This window comes from Pocillopora damicornis, chromosome 2 (genome assembly GCF_964200805.1).
Source record: "Pocillopora damicornis chromosome 2, jaPocDami1.2, whole genome shotgun sequence".
Lineage (NCBI taxonomy): Eukaryota > Metazoa > Cnidaria > Anthozoa > Scleractinia > Pocilloporidae > Pocillopora > Pocillopora damicornis.
In genome coordinates this window covers 5,073,409-5,096,939 of record NC_142671.1, presented here as the reverse complement: position 1 = coordinate 5,096,939, position 23,531 = coordinate 5,073,409, and the positions used below count along the sequence as shown (strand labels likewise).

The 23,531-nt window shown below is 35.9% G+C and overlaps 3 protein-coding genes across 3 annotated transcripts; 2 read left to right on the top strand and 1 right to left on the bottom strand.

Annotated features, from left to right (window-relative positions):
* The first annotated feature begins 3,604 nt into the window (after positions 1-3,604).
* LOC113673464 (apoptosis regulator Bcl-2) lies at positions 3,605-7,229 on the top strand. Its single transcript, XM_027189885.2, has 2 exons — positions 3,605-4,079; positions 5,940-7,229. The coding sequence occupies exons 1-2, from the start codon at positions 3,648-3,650 to the stop codon at positions 6,060-6,062; spliced, it is 555 nt and encodes a 184-aa protein (XP_027045686.1). The 5' UTR covers positions 3,605-3,647; the 3' UTR covers positions 6,063-7,229.
* A 2,244-nt stretch (positions 7,230-9,473) lies between these two features.
* LOC113673495 (uncharacterized) lies at positions 9,474-16,226 on the bottom strand. The gene is made up of 4 exons (XM_089195760.1): positions 15,737-16,226; positions 14,099-14,220; positions 11,883-11,970; positions 9,474-11,252 (listed from the first exon to the last, which is right to left on the bottom strand). Exons 1-4 carry the CDS (start codon positions 16,143-16,145, stop codon positions 11,053-11,055), a joined length of 819 nt encoding a protein of 272 aa, XP_089051886.1. The 5' UTR covers positions 16,146-16,226; the 3' UTR covers positions 9,474-11,052.
* A 69-nt stretch (positions 16,227-16,295) lies between these two features.
* LOC113673463 (WASH complex subunit 3) lies at positions 16,296-22,417 on the top strand. Its single transcript, XM_027189883.2, has 9 exons — positions 16,296-16,519; positions 16,938-17,036; positions 17,349-17,414; positions 18,105-18,245; positions 19,569-19,599; positions 20,065-20,085; positions 20,500-20,555; positions 20,888-20,952; positions 21,355-22,417. Exons 1-9 carry the CDS (start codon positions 16,469-16,471, stop codon positions 21,455-21,457), a joined length of 633 nt encoding a protein of 210 aa, XP_027045684.2. The 5' UTR covers positions 16,296-16,468; the 3' UTR covers positions 21,458-22,417.
* The last annotated feature ends 1,114 nt before the right edge of the window (positions 22,418-23,531 follow it).

Sequence of the window (23,531 nt, the reverse complement as noted above, 5' to 3'; positions counted from 1 at the left end):
TATTTCACAGCAATATTTTAGGTGTTAGCATTGCAAGTCATTCCTTTTTAAGAGAAGGTTTATGCGAAAGTCTGGCGAGCTGATCGCAGAGGTGAGTAATCAAGCAATTTCGTACAACTTATGCTTCATCAGTTATGTCAGATTGTTTGATCCCGTTGTTTGTTCAGCGCATAATTCAAAGCCGTGTCATCTAATGCTTTCCAAAAAAATCTTTGACCACTATCATGACTGGATTAATTCAATGGTGTGTTGAATGGAAAACTAGGTTAAGCCTCACTTGCAAAACGTTTTAAGTTCTCGACCAAGATAGTTCAATCAACCAAGGAAATGGTTAATGCAATCGCATTTTCATCAAGAGTAACAACTCAGTAAAAGTTAACCTAATAAAAATGTAACCTTCACCGAGTTCAAGTACGTAAATCGGAAAATATAAAGAGTACAATACAAAACTAAAAAGTTTTATATAACAAAAGCGTTGTACATCTCAAAAAAAATCAGCATTATCGTCCTATAAATTTGAAGTTAGTACAGAATATAGGGGTCGAAGGAAAAACCGAGAGGCTCTATACTTTTCGGCCAGCAATGTCAGGAACGCTTTTTACGCACAGTTTTGTTGAAGATGGTTTTGATATTAACATGAAGGTAAAGTCTAAATCAAAGTCGGCTGACACTATTCTTTAATATCAAAAATAACAGGTAAATACACCTTAATACGAAATTAATTAATTGAGATAAACATACTTTAATTACTGTCATAGCAACTAAACATTTTTGTCATCAATTTATCACCATTCAAAATACTGGAAGCATTCCAATGCAGTATTCCCCGGATTTTCTATTCAATTGCATTGGTCGATTCGATTTCAGCCGCTTCGAAAACAAATTAAAATGATCGGTTTTATTTCCTTCGGAGAAAAATATTCTAAAAAAAACACAGTGATAATAATGAGATGTCCCCTACAAAGAGTTCAGAGTGCAACTTCTGCGAATGAACAGCATATTTTCAGCAAGGCCGGAACAAAATTACAAGACATGATCGACAACATCATAGAGTTCCTCTAAAGCTCAAGATGACAGGCCAGAGTATGCTAAGCTTAAACTATTTCCGTAACACGGCTCCGTCTGGTATTGAAGTCATACAGTTCGAATCTTGTGACCGTTTCCGCGTTTACAGGTTAGGGAATTATTTTGGGGAAACAAGCAACAGTTGAAACCGATTACACATCTCGCTTTCAGATTGATGGGTAAAGCGTCCCTTTTATGAATGAGGTAAATGATGCAATATCAAGACGTTAAGACAAAATCAGTTGAAGTGCGCGAAAGCTATTCTGTTCCAGGCTAAAAGATATGCACGCACTCGAGATTTGGTGTATGGACGTAGGAGTAAATACCATGACATTAATCAATGAACATTATGATCAAAACGTCAAGGCAGAAACAGAAAACGAAATTATGGTGTCCATAGATGAAAAATTACTCATCGTGGAATGAAGGGTATGAAGGTATGAATCTCGATACAATTAAAGTCCCTCAGCAGGTCTGCATAGCTTCTCGACTCCAACGATATTAAGGTCTGATATCAAAGCTATAATTAAGATAAGATGGGATTTCTCGAATCGTTGAGATTTTTTAACCTTCATGCTGACGTATGCATTATTGTATCGGTCATCAAGTTGACAGTATAACGCAGACGATGATTCTAGCAAAAATTTTATCATGCTTTTTTGTTATAATAAACGGAAATACTCTCATAGAACATCGATTGTTTGTTACATATCTATTTTGACCAAGCGAAAAAGAAAAACTCTCTCGTTTTCGTAGATCCTGGCTCTTGTCACCTTTAAGTCAGTCGCGTGCCCTACATTTGACACTGCATGTGTGGGGTTCGACAAACAATCTTCTTCATGCAAATTACAATCTTTTTGTAACTGTTTCTACATTAGAAAGTTCAATACAGCTTTCCGATCCGGAACTAATTCATAAACAGAGAAAAGAAAAAAACGGAAAAACCGCTTAAGACGAAGAGGCACCAACAACACCCACGAACTGTTTTGAATTCTATAAATAAGTAACGCAGTTCTCGATCAGATATCGAGATCTAAGCAAAATAAGCATGGGATGGAATTTTCCCTCAATTTCCAAAGCATCTTTTAGTTGTGCAAAGGCTAACTAGTTTTTTAGAAAAAAAATACTGCAAAACATCATAAAAAACAGTCTTCTCAAAAATAAATCCCTGATGATGTAAATTTCTGTATGTGATCAAAATCGAGGTCGGGGAGGGGGGGGGAAGGGGGAGGGGTAGCCATCAATAAGTGATGATGAGAAAAAATAGCAATGAATCTTTATTTTCAATCTAAAAGAGCAATGATAATAAAAGCAAAGAAAACGGAACAAGTTGTGACATGGGCACGCATGTGACTCACGCGATTTAACGCACTGATTGACAAGTATTTACAGTTTACCAAAACTTAGAAATTCGCACGAAATCAACAAATTTATCTGAATTCTCAGAGTCAACCCTTCGTTAAGAAATCTCTATAGAAATTATATTTATTTCTCTTTCAAAATGTTACGTTGCAATAAAGCAACGGAGGATGCCGTTTTAGCGAAAATACACACGTGCTTACGTGTTGACGAGGCCTGAGTAAACTCATTGCCTCTAGAGTAGGAGGGCAACAACTCATTTGCGTTTTTTTTTTGTGTGTGCATAATTTGTCATTCCTTCTGATATAACAGCTCGTTATCAAATGCCTTATATTGAATGTACCGCTATCTATTGCGTAGAAGGCCAAATTGAAAAAATTCACTTGTTGGAAATATATTTATTTTTGAACAGTATTTCTCGAGTTATGTTTAGAAAACGCCAAAATTGGTTCCCGAGATTGGCACAAGTTCGGTAACCCGGGTTTGGTAAATTTCCATAAAAAGCCATTATGCGATTTCTCGACAGTAACAAAATCTTGGTTACCGCCTCTACTAACTTTTAAATTATGTTTAAATCCTATTTTAACTGCGTAACAGTAGTGGATCAAGAAGCAATCAATTTAAAACACGATAAATTTCTGCTTCGCTCTGCATTTCTGCAAGCTTGCACACCTCTTATTTGACCTCTTACCTCCCGGCTATTGTGACGCTGTATTTTAAATAGCTCCACGCAAATTTCATCACGTACGCAGTAAACTTAACTCTAACGAAATTAGTTTTACACGCATATCACATCAAATACCATACTAGGAAAGATCCTGGACTAACTGAAAACAAAATCGAAATTATTTTTGTCGTTTTATGAGCTGTCGTGTTGAATTTAATACATTATTCTGTGTGCAAGAAGTGTTCAAGAAAAACGACGTCATCTCATGCTTGTGCTAACGCCTTTGGCCTATAGTCTTTCGAATTAAGAAAAAGAAACGCGTGGTGCATTGTGCAAGTTTCTTCTCTGGTCTGGTTTATTTTGTATCATGACCACTCTCACCGGAAACAGACGTCAAACACACTGACATCTCTGTTGCGTCATTAATAAACTAATAAATTTAATTCTTTTCATAGCAGCCAGTGACGTGATTGGTGGAGAACAGAACCTCAAGTTGATTGTACTATTTCATAGAAGACGCAGCTTCAGCAGGGCTAGTGAAAACTGACCGTTTGAAATGGCCGAAGAGAACAGACTACAATCTTTTCGCAACATTGTGAATGACTACGTCGGTTACAGACTTCGACAGAAGAACATTTTCTTGCCAGGATATCATGAGAATTTGCCTCCATCGAAGGCAGCCCGTCATTTGCGACGGGTAGCAGACGAACTCATTGAAGAGAACAGCCAATTGTTTGATTCCATGTGCGACCAACTTCACCTCACTCATGCCACAACTTATCCTACCTTTGTGGGAATTGCGGATGAAATTTTCCAGAATGGTGAAAACTGGGGTCGCATAGTGGCGTTTCTGGCATTTGGGGCCACTTTAGCTGTACATTGTGCGCAAAAAGAGGATCTTGCTTCAAATATTGACAACATTGTCGACTGGGTCTCCGTGTACATGAACGAAAAACTTAGCCCATGGATCGACGACAACGGTGGATGGGTGAGTAATTTTGGATAGGAAAATTATCAGCGAAGATTTGTTTCGCAGAGAGTATTATAGATTTTAAAGAGAGGAATAAGGTTATACTTAGTATAGTAAACGTACTCAGTGGAGTATAAAAATCGCTGATTCACTCGTTGTTGACACAAGACTGGTTTGATGAAGGGCGCGCTTTTATAAATAGCAAAATTGTAGAAAATATTTTTAAAAAATACAGGATTGCGTTGCTCTTTGAAGTAAATTATCAAAAAATATAGACAGTGACTTTGTCGACAAATCTAACAAGGTTGGAAAATTCTCGGGAGGGTTTCGTGAAAATTTCTTCTTAAATATTGTAAGCTTCTTACGGAAGGTAGCGGTTGAATCCCTCTCGATAGCCTTACTTCGAAATATTTTTTGCCCATTTAAGGGAAATTACAAAAATCCACAAATGTTCCTTTGCGCCTGAAAGTGAAATATTTCAGTTCTGTGTGAGATAAATTTAAAATCCTTATTTCTTCCTGCCCATCAGTGTCGTTCGATCGTGTATTTTCAAGAATAGCTCTTACTTCCCGGGGGACTTTATTCCTCACTGGCAAGAGAAACTGTTTTCGTTTTTGTTGATGAAGAGGGTTGAATACGAAATATGCTATAAAAATAATGTGACTAGCTAGAGTTTTCGAAAGTTTTGCTCAGTAATCTATATGTGGGGGCAGATCTTGGTTGTTCCAGTCGTTGAATTACCAATTCAATGTTTTGGAATACAGATTTGAATTAACAGATTGCCAGAATCATCTAGTCGGCGCCAAGATGTGTATCGGGGCCTCCAGCTAGTACTTAGACGTAAAAATGTTTGAAAAATTTCATTTGAAAGCGGCGGAAATCTCTCCATTTCCATATATGTAACATTTCTGGGGAGATATTTAATGCAGATTAAATACTCTCTTTTTTATCGCTTCCTTCCTTTTCCCCTCAATTACAATTCTCGGTGTCGTGGTAGGATTTAACGATGCTCTAGCAAGTTGATATGCGACAAGGTTACAGTTGGTTGGCTTCCAGCATTAACAACATTTTTTTGGTTCAAATTTTTTTCCTATAGACGAATCAATTCGACCATATTTCTGTAGTTTGAGTTCAAGGTTTTTAGCCACAACAGACCCCTGTACCACACTCAATATTTACCTAATGGAGAAAGCAGCTGCAGACGCTACATATAAAAATATAAGCAGCCATACTTAGTGCGACCATGCAATTTTTATATTACAACTATATTGCTCAGATTCCATAGGTGGGAAAGCCCTTCTCACAACTTAAAGATGTCTGTCTTGAAACCTCTTTTATGTGTCAAAATGTTTTCTCCTTTTGAACACTGATCTCATCAAAAGCATGATGTACATAGGATGTTATAATAAGCACTGCTATCTTAATGTAGTAGGAAAGTTGAATGCTCGGATGAACAGTTATGTTACTTTCAGTCATTATAACACTGTTCAGTTTCATGTTTGCCATAAATGTTGCCTAGTGACATTGTATGTGCTCTGGAGCACAACTAAATTGACTTATATCGTATTGTATGGTGAGAGCACTGCTATGTTCTTCAAGTCCTTTGTTGGATGGTCTCCTTAAACAGACACTTGAAATGATTTCCATTGTAAAAAATTCCAGGAATCTCCTATTAATAAATGGAATGGACTGGAAAGGTTCAGTTAAGCATGGAAAGAATATTTATAGCTCACCAGCTGCTAAAAGTTTTCTTCCATTTTACTTTCGTGGCTCGTATCTAGATACTTACCAGTGTAGAGAACAGGACAAACTACCATTGCAGGAGTGATTGGTTTTCCTATATGAGTGAAGTAACATGCTTCTGTTTTTGTTTTGTAGGATGGTTTCGTTGCCTTCTTCAACAGAGACGACGAATCTCCAGGAGATGGGAATAAAGGCTGGCATGTCGCTGCTGTTGCTGGGCTTGGTTTGGGTGCCCTGCTCATGTTGGCATGCAGATGAAAGGCATTAAAATTGTTGAAACACAGTTACTGTAATGTTTTATAGACCAGTTTTATCTTTTTCTTCTCTGCTGGTATTTTATCTTGCTAGTTTTTTTAGTTTGGTTGAACTTTGTTAATAATACAGTGATTACATAATCTCTATGTTGTAAAAAGAAACTGGATGAAAGATTAAGAAGGATCAAGAATGTTTTATCAAACATTTTGTAGCAGGAAGAAAAATCGTCCAGAAGATAGAATTACCATTATTACTGTAGAAAGGGATTAACTTATGAAAAGGGAGGTGGTGTCAGTTGTGTGTATCTTTTAGATCAGTGAGCATGTTACATTTTTAGCTTGATATACAGGACTGTTGATTATCCAAGAGTGATGTATGTGAAATATATTTTCTAGCTCAAAACTGCAGATTACCTTGGGCATTAAAGCAGTCATTTGTAAAACCGATGCACAGACATCTTTGTATCTTCTGTGAAGAACTTATAATTATTATTATTTAAGTCAGTCTGTAATTAAAAGAATCTGTATGTGAATATACATGTACCAACACCGGATACTGCATATTTTGATTACATTCTATCTACAGTAACATGATACGATTACTTTTAGGTGATATAATGAAAAAGAATCTATTCCATGTTGATTTCAAAGTGTTCAAAATCCTAGAAGATATGTGTTCTCTATGTTTCTAATAGCGAATGGCAAAAGAAAAAAGAAGCAAAATAAAATTTAAAAAACTGTTAACAAGGTATTTACGGAAAGGAAGATTATTTCGATATGTTTCGAGTTCATACATGCAAGTGTGTTGTTAGTTGATACATATTTTACGTCAACTGTTTGATGCCTGGGTGTTGTGTAATTAAAGTAAAAAATATTGGTGTTTTAATTTGATTTGGAGAGCAGCTGTGAGGGTTATATATTTATATATAGATTTGTTTTGAAACTACTTCCAGAGATAAAGATTATCTTAGTTTTATTGCAGTGAAACCATAAGGGTTATTGAAGATACAGCTCTGTTAAGGTATTTAAAGTTTAAGAAATTAAAAGTTTCAAAACAACAGAAAGGAACTTAAAGGAAATTACTCTGATATGACAAAGCAACTTTCTCTCACTATGAAATTAGCCTGAATGGAAAAGAATGAAATGAAGTAATAAAGTTGTGCCTGTCAAATCTGTCTTTTGATTTCTTAATCTGGATTTACTAAGATAAATTACTGGAGGATGAAAAATAGATCTTTTGCCCCATTTGCATTTATTTTTAAGGTCTTGAATCTTTCACTAATGAATTGTTTTCCTCTTTAGGGAAATTCATGGGGAGGCAACCTATCAAGGAGAGGTGTTTTGATAACAGACAGTATGGTGCCCCCACACAAAATTTAATTTGAAAAACAAACCCTTTCTTGTGATGAGTTATTTTTAGAATTTTTCAATTTTGTATGAATCAGCAGGTGTTTTTTAAGGGTTACATAAAATGTGACTTTCAGTCTCATCTTTTAAAAAAAAAATCAAAAGATTATCGAACAAATTTTCCCCAAATTCAGGAATCAATTAAAAAGAGGAATAGGTCAGTGTTCTGCTTTCTTCATTATTACACAAGACCAAAACTGAAAATTATGTCATTATTTTTCCTTAACACTTCTCTGGAATAGACATTCAAAACAATGTTTATTTTATCTAAGTTAAAAACGTCATTGTGTGGGAGTGCTTGATATATGAATTTATGCTTGGACATGCCTGTCTTTTTCAATGCCTTATATGTCATTAGCAGGAAGCCGAAGGATGTCACATTTTAAGTACTTTATTTCTGGCCACCTCAATGTAAGTTTATATCAACCACCTCCTCCTCCACCCCCTCAAGAAAATCCTATTGCTTAAGTTGAATCAGAAATTACTTTGCACTCTACCAGAAAGAACTACTAGGGAGAGTTAGTGCACTTGACATCAGAAACGCCATAGAGCCATTTTACACCAAAAAAAAGGAGAGACAAAAAATTGAAATCATTAGGGTTTAACACTGTCCTAATCTTACTAACTTCCTCTGAGATGGCCAGTACTAATAACCAGTACGAGATTTTTTTTTACACTTTTCAACTCTTAATTTGATGGTCTCTAAAAATTGCTCCTTACAGATGCATTTTTCCCCTAAATTCCACAATAGTGGAAGCACCCAGGTCCCTGTACTGAAAAAGAGAAATGGAGTACCACCCCCCCCCCCTCTTTCTTTGCTTTCTTATGAAGTTGCCTTTTCCATTACCATCCTGAACAAACAGAACAAATTTGACAAATGCTTCTTCCATTTTTTCCTTGATGTTGTGTACAGTGAGTATATATAAACACCCATATTTCAACTACAAAATGGACCAGCACAACTTCCCTTTCAATTCCTTTCCATAAATTCATTGATAATAACAAGCTGAAGGAACCAGGTTTTAATTACCACCTAAACACCAAATGGGCTCTCTCCCTACTTGTGTGTCCTTAAAAGTTTCAGATCATGATAAAAAAAAAGAGCTATTTCCTCTTAAAAGTATCTTCAAAGAGCAACTCTGGAGAATGAGATTTCTACATTTGATCTTCCTTTTTAATTAAAAAATTAAAACTGAAGATTAAGTTCTCGCACTTGCTTTGCTTGTATTAAGTGGTTTTAACCAATGCCAGTCACCTGCAGTTCACTAGTTCTCTTAAGGCCTCTTGCTGCCATCTTTAAGGATTTAATCCAAAGTGGTCACAGCAGTCTATTTTACCATTTACTTCACCAATTAATGAAAAAGTCATCAAAATCCATGGTCTACTTGATTTATGTTTTGCATCATGACCTACAAATTAATTGGAAAACGATGTTCTGGCATTTTCACTAGCTACTGGTTTTAAGGGAATATGAATGCAGAAATACTAGGTCAGTAGAAAATAAACCTGCCTTCCTTTGGGATTTAAAAATAGCATGCCCAGACTATTACCCAAGCTTGCCCCTGCTGGGAAATCTACTAGCTCAGGACATTCAGTTAGGTTTTTATCACCCTTGAGGTGCAACTAAATTTAGATGATCACAGATGACTGTTTCTCATGAACAAGATATCTCATGAAGCTGTTGGGGATCTGAGATAAACTAAAATACTCTTTTCTTCAACATGATGCTATTGTGCCTAAAGCTTTCAAATAACTCATGGTAATGATCTAAACAATGCTCTAACCCCATGATTACAAAATAATATGTACCTCTCAGCTGAACAAAAATCATCACTTTTATCTCCCCTATCTATTTGTAAAGGAAATATTCCACCCAAGCTCACTCATTTCATATTTTCACTCACAAACAAGTTAGGTAAATATAGATTGCAAAACTACATGTTTAATAGGTGTGTATGTATAAATGTAGCATATTTATGACTGGCCAAATGACTTCATATGCAACTGATCCAAAGCAACATAAATGTGTTTATTAATTGGGAGTGTGCTGAAGGTAGCTGCTTTTATGAGAACATAACTTTATTAATATCACCTTAAGCAAATTTACCAACTTAGAACTGCTCTTGCCTCGCAACATAGTAATGTCACTTTAACCCAAAGTTTAGGATTTACCTTTCATCCTCACTGTTTGGGGAATCAAATGGATGCATTATTAATCAGCATTATTAATCAGCATTTTTAATCAGCATTTTTAAGTCTCACATGTTTTACCGAGGAAAATGATTGAATCAACCTTAATATAAATGTCTAAGCCTCCATACCTTTTCCCATTTCATGGTTGCAATAAGTAAGCCAACAATTATAGTAAGTAATATGTAATTTTTAGATATATGTAACCCCTGATGTAATACCTATCACAGTGACTGCAACAAAAGATTTTAAGGTATACACACTAGTGCCACTCAATACTAAAATCAAATCCTTAACAAAATCAAAAAGGTGTTTTCCTCTTTTGTCTATGGTTTATAAGACAAGCTTAATCACCTCCCACATAAAGAAAATCAAGAATGAAGACTTCCAATAAAAATTGAAACTGTCTAATTACCCTATTCAAATAGTCCATTTAGGACTTGTAAAGCTACTATGATCAAAATTTCATCCTCCAATATACTCACTAGTGACACAAACTGTTGTTCTGATTGTAAAATCCTACAGTTATAAATTAGTTCAGATGTGTACTTCATTTTCACAGAAAAATTTGATTGAGTGTATGACATCAACAAATCTCTAGTTTGTGTATGTTCACAACTTGTATATCTCTAGGAAGAAAACTAGAAACAGCATTGCACTCCTAAGGAATTTACCCTGATGTCTCTAAATGGCCTAGATTGAAGAGACATATATTTCATCAAAGCAACATCAACAATAAATGACAATGATGACAAGTTTTGATAAGGACTTTGGTTACATGAATTTGTTAAAAAATTATCTCACCATTGCCAAACCTTCCATACATGCATTTTTTAACAGCTTAGACATAAAGTAAATAAGTATACTTAGTACTATGATAATTGGGATGCTCTTTTCTTTGATAAATATGAATGGCTTTCATAAAATGGCTGGTTTTAATAGCTGGTACAGCTATATATACATGCATTCTATATCACCCCACCACAACATTACCTGTTCAAAAAAATAGCAGATTGTTGTGACAAGTTGAGAATGGTCGTCCAATATCTAACAAAATATTACTCTTTATATAATAATCTAAACTATGCAAATTCACACAATTTTATAAGTTCTCATCCCTATGATAAACGCGTTTCCAAAGACAACTCATAAATGATGTCATCATTGCCAAAACCTTGCCCTCTCTATTAATACATCTCAAAAAATTATACTCCATTTTGCTGTACCCCTCCTCAGTATTAATTAAAAAGAGACAACAAAGTGTGGCAAGGACAATATAGAGGCATACCCTTGTATTTTTATTTCAACACTTTTGTCTACTGTCACCCTGACTTTTACTACTGAACAGCCACAGGCAAAGTGGATCACAATATTTACATAACAATTACATGGGAGCTTCAGAGTCCATTCATTAGATAATCCACCTTGGAATATCTTGGTCTGTGGAATGCAAACCACCAGGGACGACCAATCAAAACAACAGCAGCACAAAGGAACAAAAGACCAAATCCAAGAGCTATAACCAGGGACGGATATGTGGTGTGATTGTCACCATACAATTCTCTTTCCAATTTCTTTGGAAGGGATGTTCCTGAGGCTAGAAAGAAACAAATAATTTCACAACCTTCATCCCAGAAGTGAAGATTATCACCATCATTTATCACCTTTTTTAGAAATTCAAATATTTCTTGATAAATTTGACCTCTATGCACTCTGTTCTCAACCTTTTGACCCCTAAGAGTGTTTAGTATCTTATTTCTCCTTACCATACAAGCCCTGGATCACACAGTAAGGTGTCTCGAGAATAAAGAAAAAGATCACCAACTACATGTAAAGGACTTTTGATTGTTAAACAAGTTCTCCTCATCACCATCTTGGGAAATGTATCAAGAAGTTATAAAATGGAGAATATGCATGTTTGGGTGTGAAAGGTTAAAGCTTTTATGCTTAATTCCTTCTTCTAAACTCATTTTTGTTTCACAACTTGATTAAAAAATTTTATGAAAACATACCCTGGTCATGTATATATTAGAGGGATACAACAAACATCATTTAGCTCTTAATTCTCAATACTTGCTTTCAACTCCATACATCTCAAAAACTCAAATTCTTGTTTTTATTTTCTTCACAGATTTGAGTTTTTGAGAGCCAATTGCATCCACTTATTCATACAGTGATGAAACCTTCTTTCCAAGATTTCAAACCATTACCATTATCAGGAAATTACCTTCAATTCCAACTTTCATTGTTACATTGAATGTTTCCTTCATTTCAGTACTATGAGCAGTGGTCTTTGGAGGAGGAGTTACAGATGTCTGGATAATAATATAAAATATCAACAAATGTTTCTGAAGCACAAAAAATCGTTTCAGACTTAAAAGGAAGATTTAAAGAAATGTGTTGACCAATAACAGACTAGCATCATCAGCTCGATGTTCAATCTAAAAGAAGTACTTGAGTGGTTTAGAAAATAACAAAGATAGCAGTGGCTATCACTATACTCAGAAAATGAATTATGAAAGGGTGAGATGTCAAGGCTACTGATGTGTATTCACATTAAAGTTTTAGCTTTGATTAAGAAAGGTCATATTTCATTTTTGTGGTTCATACACAGAAGGCACAGGGAAATCTTCAAGTATGCTCAGCAAAATTGGTGCAATAACATTGCTTCTCCTCTTAAGCAAGAGGTCACTGGATCAATACCAAGAGATAGCGTGATTTTTTAATTACCTTCTTCAAAAGCATAAAATAATTTAATTTTCCTTAAAGCACAACCATTGATTGTAATCAGCAATTAAGAATCCACAACTATAGCTCAAAGTGCAGCGTTTGTCTATCCTTTCTTCAACAAAAATAAGGTGAAGGTTCAAGTGTACTTTTTGTGAGTCAAAAAGGTGTATATATGAGACCTTTACATTATAGAAATAATTTAAGGTTACTTCCCACCTTCGCAGGTATCCTTTGGGGAAAAAAATTTGTACGCAGAAGAAAGCTTAATAACTGCAGATTATGATAAAAATATAATTTAGGTGACTTTTCTTTTGAGCAAGAGTCAGGAGCCAGTAAAGCATGAAACAACCATAGGTTCTTCTATTGAATTTATTGGGTATTGGATGCCGCAGCATGAGTAAAATGGCTGTAGAGTCTTATTCACAAGGCATCAATCAACAAAAGTGTGTCAAGCTTTTTTGATATTCTGATTGGTTGTCTAGATATTGGTGTCTAAAGTTGGAGTAACTGAAAATATGCGAGGTGTGTTACATAAATGGACAACATGGGACATATACTTCAAATATCTGAAATTTTCTGCATCTATATACCCTATAAATTTGCTCAAAGTAGTTGTATTCCTTCCAAAATCAAATGCGAGATTTTAGCTCATAAAGGTTTGCAAACAATTCATGCCATGCCAGATTATCTTGCCTCCTGAAACTGCAAACCAATTGGACAGCCAGACCTTCTGGTGTCATTGACAATGAATTAAGATTTCCCAGGAAAAGTAACCCATTACAGAAAGGTTTTTTATCCCGATCGCTCAGAGGAGCATTGAGGAGGATGACGCAATAATAAGCAAAGTTGCCAAAGGCAAAGACAAAACCTGCAGCCAAAGTAAAAAAACCACAAAATGTGCTGAGGAGCAAAACAACAAATTGACAGAAAGGATTCGAAATTAAGATTTGAGGTGATTGTTGATGTTTTTGTATCAAGGCTAGTACTTACATAAAGTACCAGCTTTGAAAATATTTTGTATGGCAAATTTTGGTTTAACAGCAACTTCTTTGTTTGAAATCTGGACACCAGTGTGGAGCTCTGCCAGTACTAGTCACTTCCACAAAGGAATTTTTCTTTTCTTGACAGAGTGGTACTCCTTTCCTTGGGTCTGTTTTTCTTTTCTTTTCTTTTTTATCAGGGACTTTCTTCCGTTTTTGATTTTTCCATAAGCAATCATCTTTCCATAAGCAAAAAGCTTCTGCATGTGAATTTTGTAAAGTCCACGGCGTAAACAAAATATGGAAATAACATGAAAAATGAGCCCCAAGATGAACGGATACCCCAAAAATTCTCCCAGATGACTTGCCGAGGTCCAAGATTATGACACCTTCCTCAATTATTAACTTTTATTTGAAAAGACATTTTTCTTAATATCTTGGGTACTTTTAAAGATTTCAGAGATTTTTTTCGGAAAAATTAGGTTGAATGTTTGAATTCAGTTCAGTCAAATAAAAGAAAAATCATATTTTTCCACCTCTGAAGGTGGGAAGTAATCTTAAGTTATATGGGCTAGTCTGTGGATTTACTGAAAAAGTTAACAGAATTGGAAGGAGTAATGGATGAAAGTGAATTTTGAATCAAAACAACAACATACAAATGGCTTTCAGCCAATATCAAATAAAAAAAAATTGCATGATATCATAATAATCATTGTTAGGCTGCAATAGTCACCTTTACAGATGAAACATCAGCATGTGACTGATCAGTAGGTGCACTTATCATTTCAGAAGCTGGTTTTTCTGTGGACACATCTTTTAGTGCTTTTCCATCAGCTTGAAGTATAACTGCATTATCTGAAAGTCAGAAGAAACTCATATTCAAAACATTTTATGACAATATTATTATTTAAAAAGGCAGTCTCTCTTCAAAGTGATTTTAATGCAAAAATACTCTCAGTCTAAGGCTTAAAAGGGCTTTCAGTCCAACATCTCAAGTCTTTGATTACTCAAGATTTAAATCTTGAATTTTGCTTCAAAGGGTATTACAAGCTTCCTTCTATGCAATCTAGTCTGTGCAACTACTTTTGTTTTATTGATAATTATTATGAGTGGCATGATAAAACATCAATTTCATGCCACATATCATAACATGAATTTAAACAAATGGTTGCTGGTTTATCTTCACTTAAATCTACCTTATGTCCTGTTCCTAGTTTATTCTGTAGTCATATACTATTTATCATAATGTGCCACTGAACATTAGACATAGTGGGAATGAGCAACATGTAACAATCAAGTCTTTCACTCTAAAGCAAAAACATTTCAAATTACCCAAAATTTATTTCTTCACAGTGTTGCTAAAGTTACCAGGACTGTATCAATAAAACTTACTAATCATATCACCAATTACAAAGAATGCAAGCAGCCAAAGTTGATTGAACAAAGCATAATTGGATTGAAAACCATTAATGCAAAACAAACTTGAAAGGGAAAAGTTCCCTAGTTTTGCTTGCTTTGATTCTGTACAATGATTGGTTAATCAACTGTATTGTGTGATTTGATTGGTTAGCTGTTTTCCAGTCAGGTAATTTTGTGTTAAAAACTGAGTTGAAAACATAAATTGGCCACTGTAAAGAGTAAAAAAGCTGACGTTTTTCCCAGTCACCTTGGTAACACCAGCTGTGCAGTAAAAATTTGTGTATTTGTGCATTTTCTCTTCAAGCTCCTTGTTTTAATAAAAGTCTGACCAGTTGAACAAAAAAAAACCATTGAACAACAATTCCCTACTACACATAATAATAATCAAATGATAGAAAATGGTTGCTTGAAAACAAAAGTAATTCAAATTTGATGTCAGAAAATAGTGTTAATTTCCTACAAAGCAAACAGGAGATCATGTGGCAGGAAATTCAAAGAAAATTATATCAATTGAATTGGTTAAGAATTGTTTCATAGCATTGTAAGACGCAACAATTAATTGGACAATTCATTAATAAATTGGGTATAACTACGAATATAATCCCTTGTTTCAACTGTTATTACCACATCCTCCTTCCTTCTAGATCTTCATTTAAAGGGAATTTACTTTAATTTGTATCCCTCAAGTTACCACGGCCTGTTAACGCTTTGCTTGAATTGTTAACAGTAAGAATGATCTGAATATGTTTTCAAACGATACGACTAATATGACCGTGCAATGATGTATCAACCCCGTACCAATAATTAGCGACCAGAACATGGAACTAAATAACTGTAGATCCAAGAGCAGCAACATAATAAAACTATGAACTTGTTACGCTATCCCACCCTCGCATGTACTGTCCTGTGCATACGAAGAATTGGGTAATTCTACAGGCACCAGCTCATTTACCTTGTTGCAGATCTCGGATCCCAACCACAGATCCCTCCGCTTTATCGCTCACGTTAACAAAGGCCTTAGAGCACAACTCTTGAGGCCGACAGTTGAGGTAGAAACAGTTAAATTTTTTGTCCTCGCCAAGTGTTGGCGGTCGAGGGTAAAACAGGTAAACTGTGCAGTTATCATAACTGCAGCAACCTTGTTCACACTGTAAGGAAGAGTTCACGGTAGATCCCTTAGGGACAGTAACAATTCCGTTATCTTGCTTGGCGTTTTCCTTGGCCTGTGCGATATTGACCATTTCGCCAGGATATCGCTGCTCCATTCGACAAGAATCTCCTTCTGCATTAGTACCCACCACCAGTGCAGCAACCAAGTATATAATTAAAAGAGCCACTTCGTATCGTTTCTGTCGCTCCATCGTGGATTGGGATGTAAAAACCTCACAAAAAGGCAGAAAATTACAATCTAACCAGCCCCCATTATGCGAAACAAAACACGTAGCGTCCTCTTGGGTGTGGTCACGTGCCTTATTTTAGTGACTCTTATTTGAAGTGAAAAGTCTACTGCTGTGCAAGAATACTGGAGGTGTTTTTCGTTAATATCGAAATCGGACCAAAAGCGGAAGGTGCGAAGGCCTGACCTTTATTCTGATTTCTTTCCAGTACGTTACAGCCTTGAAAGTGTCGTGGGGTAGATATTAATTACCAGCAGTAGTTGGATTTACAAAAAAAATTGAGGAAAATGGACAGCGATGGTTTACCTATTGTAGGACCAAATGTCGATTACACCAAGGTACGTTCCTGTGTAAAAATTATTAGCTCATGCATTCTTATACTTTAAAATCAATAACTGTACTTTTCCGTGTGGTACATAGGATTTTTGGTAGTTGAAAAAAGAAAACGTCCATTAAGAAAATGCTTTAATCTGGTCGTGTTCGGAAATGGCATTTTCTTGCTCAGGGGCATAAATTAATTTCCAGTGTGGGTAACCGGAGTGTATACAGATCGTCTGCACAACAGAGTAGGGCAGACAATGAATTGACAGAAATCAGTGAAGCTAAGCCTGTGCTTCCTTGTCTCTTGTTCTGGTACAACTTGTTTGGGCTTTGCCATAATCATTATATGATTCAAATGGTAAAATATTTGAAATGAAATATGCGTAGTCCTGTTCAAATGTGAAATTGAATGAGTTATGTTTATTTGGTTCACAGGTTGGGCCAATAAACCACAAGAGAACTCTAGCATTCCTCAATCATTTTATTACTCATTCTGTTAGATTCCTGAACAGATTTTCATGTGTTTGCGAAGAGGTGAGTATCTACCACAAAAGTGAGTAATTAACTTTGTTGCAAAAATGTCATCAAGCACAGGACCAAGGAAAAGGGTGTCTTTCTCCCTGAATAGGGGTGTCCCTTCAAAATAGGTGACGGATATAAGGATTATATGAACTTTTTTTCAGGACAAAAGTTTGTCTCCCCTGAATGGAGGTGTCCCCTGAATAGAAGTGTCTGAAGGGAGAGGTTCCACTGTATAAAGCAAGAACTGATTAAGAAATGGTGATTATAACTTAAGCAACTGAGAATATCAAATAATTGTTTGTACCTAATGTTTTTTAATTACAGAAATTAGCAGATTTATCCAATAAGATCCAGAGAATTGAAATAATGATGAGCATTTTAGAAGCCAAGGTAGGACTCATTGCTGCATTTGCAATATTCGAAAAGTAGGAATTTAAAGTAGAGGTGTTATGAAATGTTCAAAGCCTTGGAGAATCTTCAGGTCTTAGAAAAAAATTACTGGAATCCAATATGGACATAACCTGCCGACAAAATTTTGTCTCTAGGCTTATTATTTCAGTTTACCTAATAAATAAGTAGGAAGTACTCCTTCCTTTCCCTCGAAAAAGTTGCTTTGTTGTGTGTGTTACATCCGTATACTCAAGAAGGATCCTCACAAATTTTATGTATCATCTTTTATATTTTATGCTTTATATTTATCTAATTTTCATACAGATATTTTTGTTTTGTTGCCAAGTGTTTTATACATGAGCCTTGTTGCTTAGAATATTGGCCAACCACTTCCCATGTCCTTGACAATAAATAAATTATTACATTACATTATGATCAAACCATGTTTTTTTTTACGAAAATACCAACCAAAAGCAACTTTGAAAAAGAGAAGTGGGTTAGGAAAGGTTTTATGCATACATTTGGAGTCAAAATAATTCTTCTTTTGGTGTACAGTAGTTTCCCAGAGAATTTTGTCTACAAGTGAATCTCCTTTAAATCATTGATCTTAACTGATTGGTTTTATTCTCAACCACTGGTCATGATGAGAAATTATTACACATCAATTTATCTTTTTCATTTGCAATGTAGTTAGCATCTATCCCAGGCCTTGAGGATGTAACAGTGTCAACACCTGCACCAAGTCAGCCTGACCAGGAAGCACCCACTCCTGCTCCTGCTCCAGGCATGGCTCCTCCTCCAGCTCCTGGTGCACCACAACCATCAGCAGAAGTATGTTAACCCTTTACACCCTAAAATCAGTATGCATTTTCTCCATAAAATTCTCTATACATTTCCTAAGGTACTGACAAGGAGAATTTGTTTAACAATCAAGAGCTTCTTGAGTTGGTGTTCATTTCCTATATTCTCCTGACCTTAATGTGTGATTGTGGGTTGTTATTATAAGAAGAAATTACTTGTTAGTCAGTCTTAGAGGTCAAAGGGTTGAGTTAACAAATAATAACAGCGTAATAGTGTAGCCTTAATAATTAATAGTGGGATCTTGGTAGTGAAAGGGTTAAATGATACCCATACCTCAAACTTTTTAAGATATACCAGTAAGTCCCCCTCTTACAATGAGGACTTTAAGAAAACCACGATGGCAACGACAGTGGGAATGTAGCAAAATAAAAGCTATCTGCAGAACAGTAGCAAAACATGTGCATTTTAAATTTTTGGACATTTCTTTGCTGTCCCATACAAATCTAAAACATTAAATTGCCAACTTTTACATCCTCTCAGCAAGGAAACCTCAACAGCAATTTGGTCATATTTTTACCTTGAACTCAACATTACATTCACATATTATGCCAAAGTGAAGATGTTGTACTGTCAGAAACATTGAACGTATCTAGTTATTGGTGAAAGTCTTAGAGGAAAATAAATTACATTTTTTCAGCAATGTTTTATGACAGGTCACCATAGTGACATCTTAAACTCCCTATTTATGCATCGGAATGCATGAGACATTTTATCAATTGATGGGTTTGTTGGACTCCTCATTATAATGCCCAGGTTCAAGTCCTGGTGGAGTCACAATCTTGTGTACTTTGGAAAATATTTTACTTGTGCTACCCAAAAGAACAAGTTTGTGTAGCCAAAGCAACTTTCTCCCTCAAGAGAAACTTTCTCTTTGGGAGAAGCCTTGCATGACATCCCAAAGAACGGCTAGGAAGCAGACTTAAGCCTTTAACTCCCAGAAGTGATTAACATAAAACTTCTCCCTACAATATCCATACATTCTTCAGCAAACAAGTAATGAGAATATTCAAACTTACCAGGTAGAATCTGCTATCTTGATCTAGCACTAAGTTCTCATAACTAATTTACAAGGAAATGTGTAGCAGCTACAGGGGAGAATTAACAATCAGATCTTGAGAGTTAAGGGGTTAAGGAACAGAGGATTAGCCCTGTGATGGACTGGAGGGCCATGTAGGGGGGGAGGTGAGGGGTGCTAATATTGCTGGTGAGTTAATGCAATAAAAGCATGAAAACGTGGATGGCCCTTTTGGCCATTGAGTTGGCTTGACCAAGTTATCTTGATTATCCACACAGGCATCCCATCCACCCACCACAGAAGAACCAGGTAGGAATCAAAATACTGGCAACTTAGTTGGAGTATTTTTTGCTAAAAATTGTAAAACAAGAACTTTTAAATAGTTTATGATGTTTATCAATATCATGATAATTAATTGTGCTGCTGTAAAAACAATGTGATAATTGCAAACTCTCAGTAGGGGAACACTGATATATTTCTAAGTTTTCTTTCTAAGGTGGTCAGGATGGGTTCATCTTCTGTATTAGGGAAATAGATTTGTCATAGTTTGATAATTCTTGAGATGTCAATAGCTAATAGACTTAGCATTTATGATTTAAAAAGAAATGTCCTGGTCCCTTTATCAGAATAGAAGGTTGGTCTCCTAATCTCAGCCAAATGGAGCTTGCACCAACCATTGAAGCTATCCCCAAGTGTTATTCTCTGTTCAGCTAGCTCAATTCACTTACTACTTGTTTTATCCTTTTTTAATTTTCTATGAAATTTACTGATCAGCTCCAGAACCAGAGAAACCAGGTAGGCTCAGCAACGGATACAATTGCCATACTGTCAATTTACTTAAAAGAAAGGAAAGTGTAAATTACAATTAGGCACTTTGCCTTAGAAAAAACTGGAAAAACTTTACTCAAAATCCAATTTAACTAACTCTAGACTGCTAAATTCAACACTTTTCAGGCTCAGCTGGACTGTATATAATATGCTTGATAAAGGGCTTATGCTCAAAACTTCTGTCAGTGTTAGAACCCCTAAAATTGTGAGGTGTCCTTGTTAAAAGATAACTTGGCATAAGGGATAAGCAACTTGGAACATTGTGACATGGTGTTTTTATGTGTCAACCACACAAATAAGTCTTTTTGATGTCACCAAAAAAAATGTTGAGGAAAACAACTAGTAGATCTTTTATCTTTTCTTTTTTTTCTGTTTTTTTAGCAATGACTGTTTCCAAAGATCCTAGATATGCTAAATACTTTCAGATGGTTAAAGTGGTGAGTATTTTTCCATAATTAAAGGCAAAGGCAAAATTAGAGGAAGAAAATAAAATGTAGATGTTATGATAATTCTTACTGCGACTTGCTACTTTTGACACATTCTAAAGACTGTATATAGTGGGTGCTTCTCTTTCAAATATACCCCTAATTTGGGACTCAGTAAACAATTAACACTTTGATTTGATGCTGACACCTCAATTGTGTACTGACAAATTACATAGAAGTTCAGGACACAGAAGCAAATAGGTTCCATCAGGCTTGTTTAATTCTCTTGATTAAGAGGGTGTAAATTCAGTACAAACTTGTGGGGGCACTTTTTCATTTTTTAGGGTGTCCCACTGATGGCAATTGCACCCAAAATGCGAGCAGAGGGCCTTGACCCAAGTATGCTGGAGTAAGTACCATGAAAATCTTCCTTTTATTGTCCTGTCAGCCAGTTTTCAAAGTTTTTTTTTTTATTTTTGATTATTAACCATCACAAGCATTTCATACACACAAAATGATTTACATGTTCTCCATACAGCATAGTAGGAGGTGGGGTGGGTGAGTGGAGGGGGTGCTGGACTTGTATTCTGTCCTCCATCCTGCTACTCACTGGATTTTTGATTTGTTTACGGTTGCCCCATCTTCAACTCCTTAGCTGTGCTGTGTAAATAGCCAACTGGTCTGCCTCCTGCCAGTTGAGATTTTCTAGCACTTTGCATAGTACTGTTTCTCTCTCTTTCATTTTGTATAGTGCTTAGAGGCTTGCAATAAGAGTTATATGATTCTTTTTTTTCATGGCATTGTTTTCCAGAAATCCTGATGCCCCAGCCCCAGATGGTGGCCCAGCACCAGCCCAGGAGGATGACTCTGACTCAGAGATGTCATCAACATCTTCCTTTAGCGATGACGATTGATAGATGGTCATTGGATGAAATGCTTATGATCCCTGTGTACTACAGCCTAAAATGAACCTTCAAACGATCTTAATACTTTGAGGGGGAAAATGAGAATTGTTTATTTGCCAATAGTACTTTCAAGAACCAAATTAAGAATTTGTTTTTCATTGTGATGGATGCCAGCTGAAAAATATTCTCTTTCTTCCTACCTGACGCAATACATCACCAATCATGACTTTTTTCTATGTCTTTTGCTGCATTTTATCATTTCACTTTGTCCTCCGCCTGTTAAAGTCCATTTGACAAATAGATCCCATGTTTCTGTGAGTCAGTTCAGTAACAGACAATGTCAAAATGTGGTAAGGGGCACACAAGGTGCCGCTGAGCATGTCACTATTGTTCTCATTTTGGTATCTTCTGTGATCTATTACTGTACAGACAACAACAACATACCATCTACATTTCTTTTACATGAAGAAAAAGCAACATGTTGTTAATGTTGATATCTATTGTGTCTGTCCTCCAACAGATCATAAGTAAGAACCAGTCAAAATTCGAGCATGATTCAGCTTATCATATAAATATGTACATTTTTGATAAAGCCTTTCCTTTATTTGATTGTGCAATTACAAAGGTCTTTAGTATGTTTTCATTCTTTTTCACATCTTATGTTATATCTTATATACAAGATATGATTTTAAAAATGTCCTTTACAGATCTTTGAGGCAATAGATAAAGAATGCAATGTGCCTGCTTCCAAAATTACAGTGTTGAATAATATTTCTAAGGTAAAAGTCTACCTGAGTAGAATTTGTAGAAGCGTAGTGGGTATTATATGCAATTGATACCCCCTGAATTCTATAGTCATCATCGTTAGAGTCTTAGTGTAGTTATTTTACAAACAAAGATATAATTATTTGTAAATATAAATTGATGCAAATTTTTACCAGCAATAACGCTTGTCATGTCGATGAAGAATTAATGTTGTTTTCAAATTTGACACTGAAGAAGAGGATACTGTGCTAAAATCGCTTAATATTTAACTTCTTGTACTCTCCGAGATGCACTCTCGATGCCCCATTTCTGATGAATACTGTTAACTGCCGCTTGCAAGCTTATAGACGGAGGTGCTTATACCCGAAAGGGGGGTGACTTTTAATCGGATGTATTTTTCGTAAGGTTATAACTGGGAGAGGAGCTTGGAAGCGGTAGTTCGCGGTATGAGCACTAGTCGGAGTAAAAACCGCGGATTGTGTGGTGACAGAATGTCGTGAGTTAAGATTTACGCGCCTCTTTGACTTGTATCAACTATTTATGATAAGTTGAGGTAGGGCAGACAAATTCATTCTTAGGGGCTTTTCCCTTGAAGACAGGGAGACCTCCGTATCCCCCTTCAGTTCGAGGGAAAAGCCCTGGGAACTAGTTTGATGGGCTAGGGTTTCTCTTTGAGCCAAAGAAAGCAAATTGCCGAAACTTATTCCGGTTGTTAATGGCATGACTCAATTATTAGTATATCTAATCCTTCCTGGGTGCGCGGGCGGGCGCGCGTCCATCTCACTGCTATCATTCCGGTTCTAACTTAATTAAAGTTTCTTGACAGTTTGTAAGTACTCTTTTGAACTTCTTAGTGGAGAAAGGAAATGCGTGAGTTACGTGTCCAAACCTCCAGGCCATTCGTGAAAAGAGCTTAGTAATAATTCCTCAATCAATATTCATTACTGACGCGCTTTTACATTTCACTCCAGCCTTTTCAAGCACGCTCAAATTAACATCTTGCGGTTGACGTTGCGAAATGAACTGATTGGCTGAAGTCTGCATCTAACAGCCAGTTGCCACATAAATTATATGCAACTACATTAATGATTAATTGAACTCATCAACATACATCTTGGTTGCGGTAGAAAATTGCAAAGCTGTGATGCGTTTATTCATGTATATCATTCCACAACGTCGAAACTAATGGTACTCGCGATGATTTAAGTTTGCTCAATGCGTAAAATAATTCCTTGCCTCGATAAGGGATGCCATTCAAATGGCTCTAAGTACACCTGAGCCGGTAACGCAGTTGTATTTTGAGCCTGAAATCCATTAC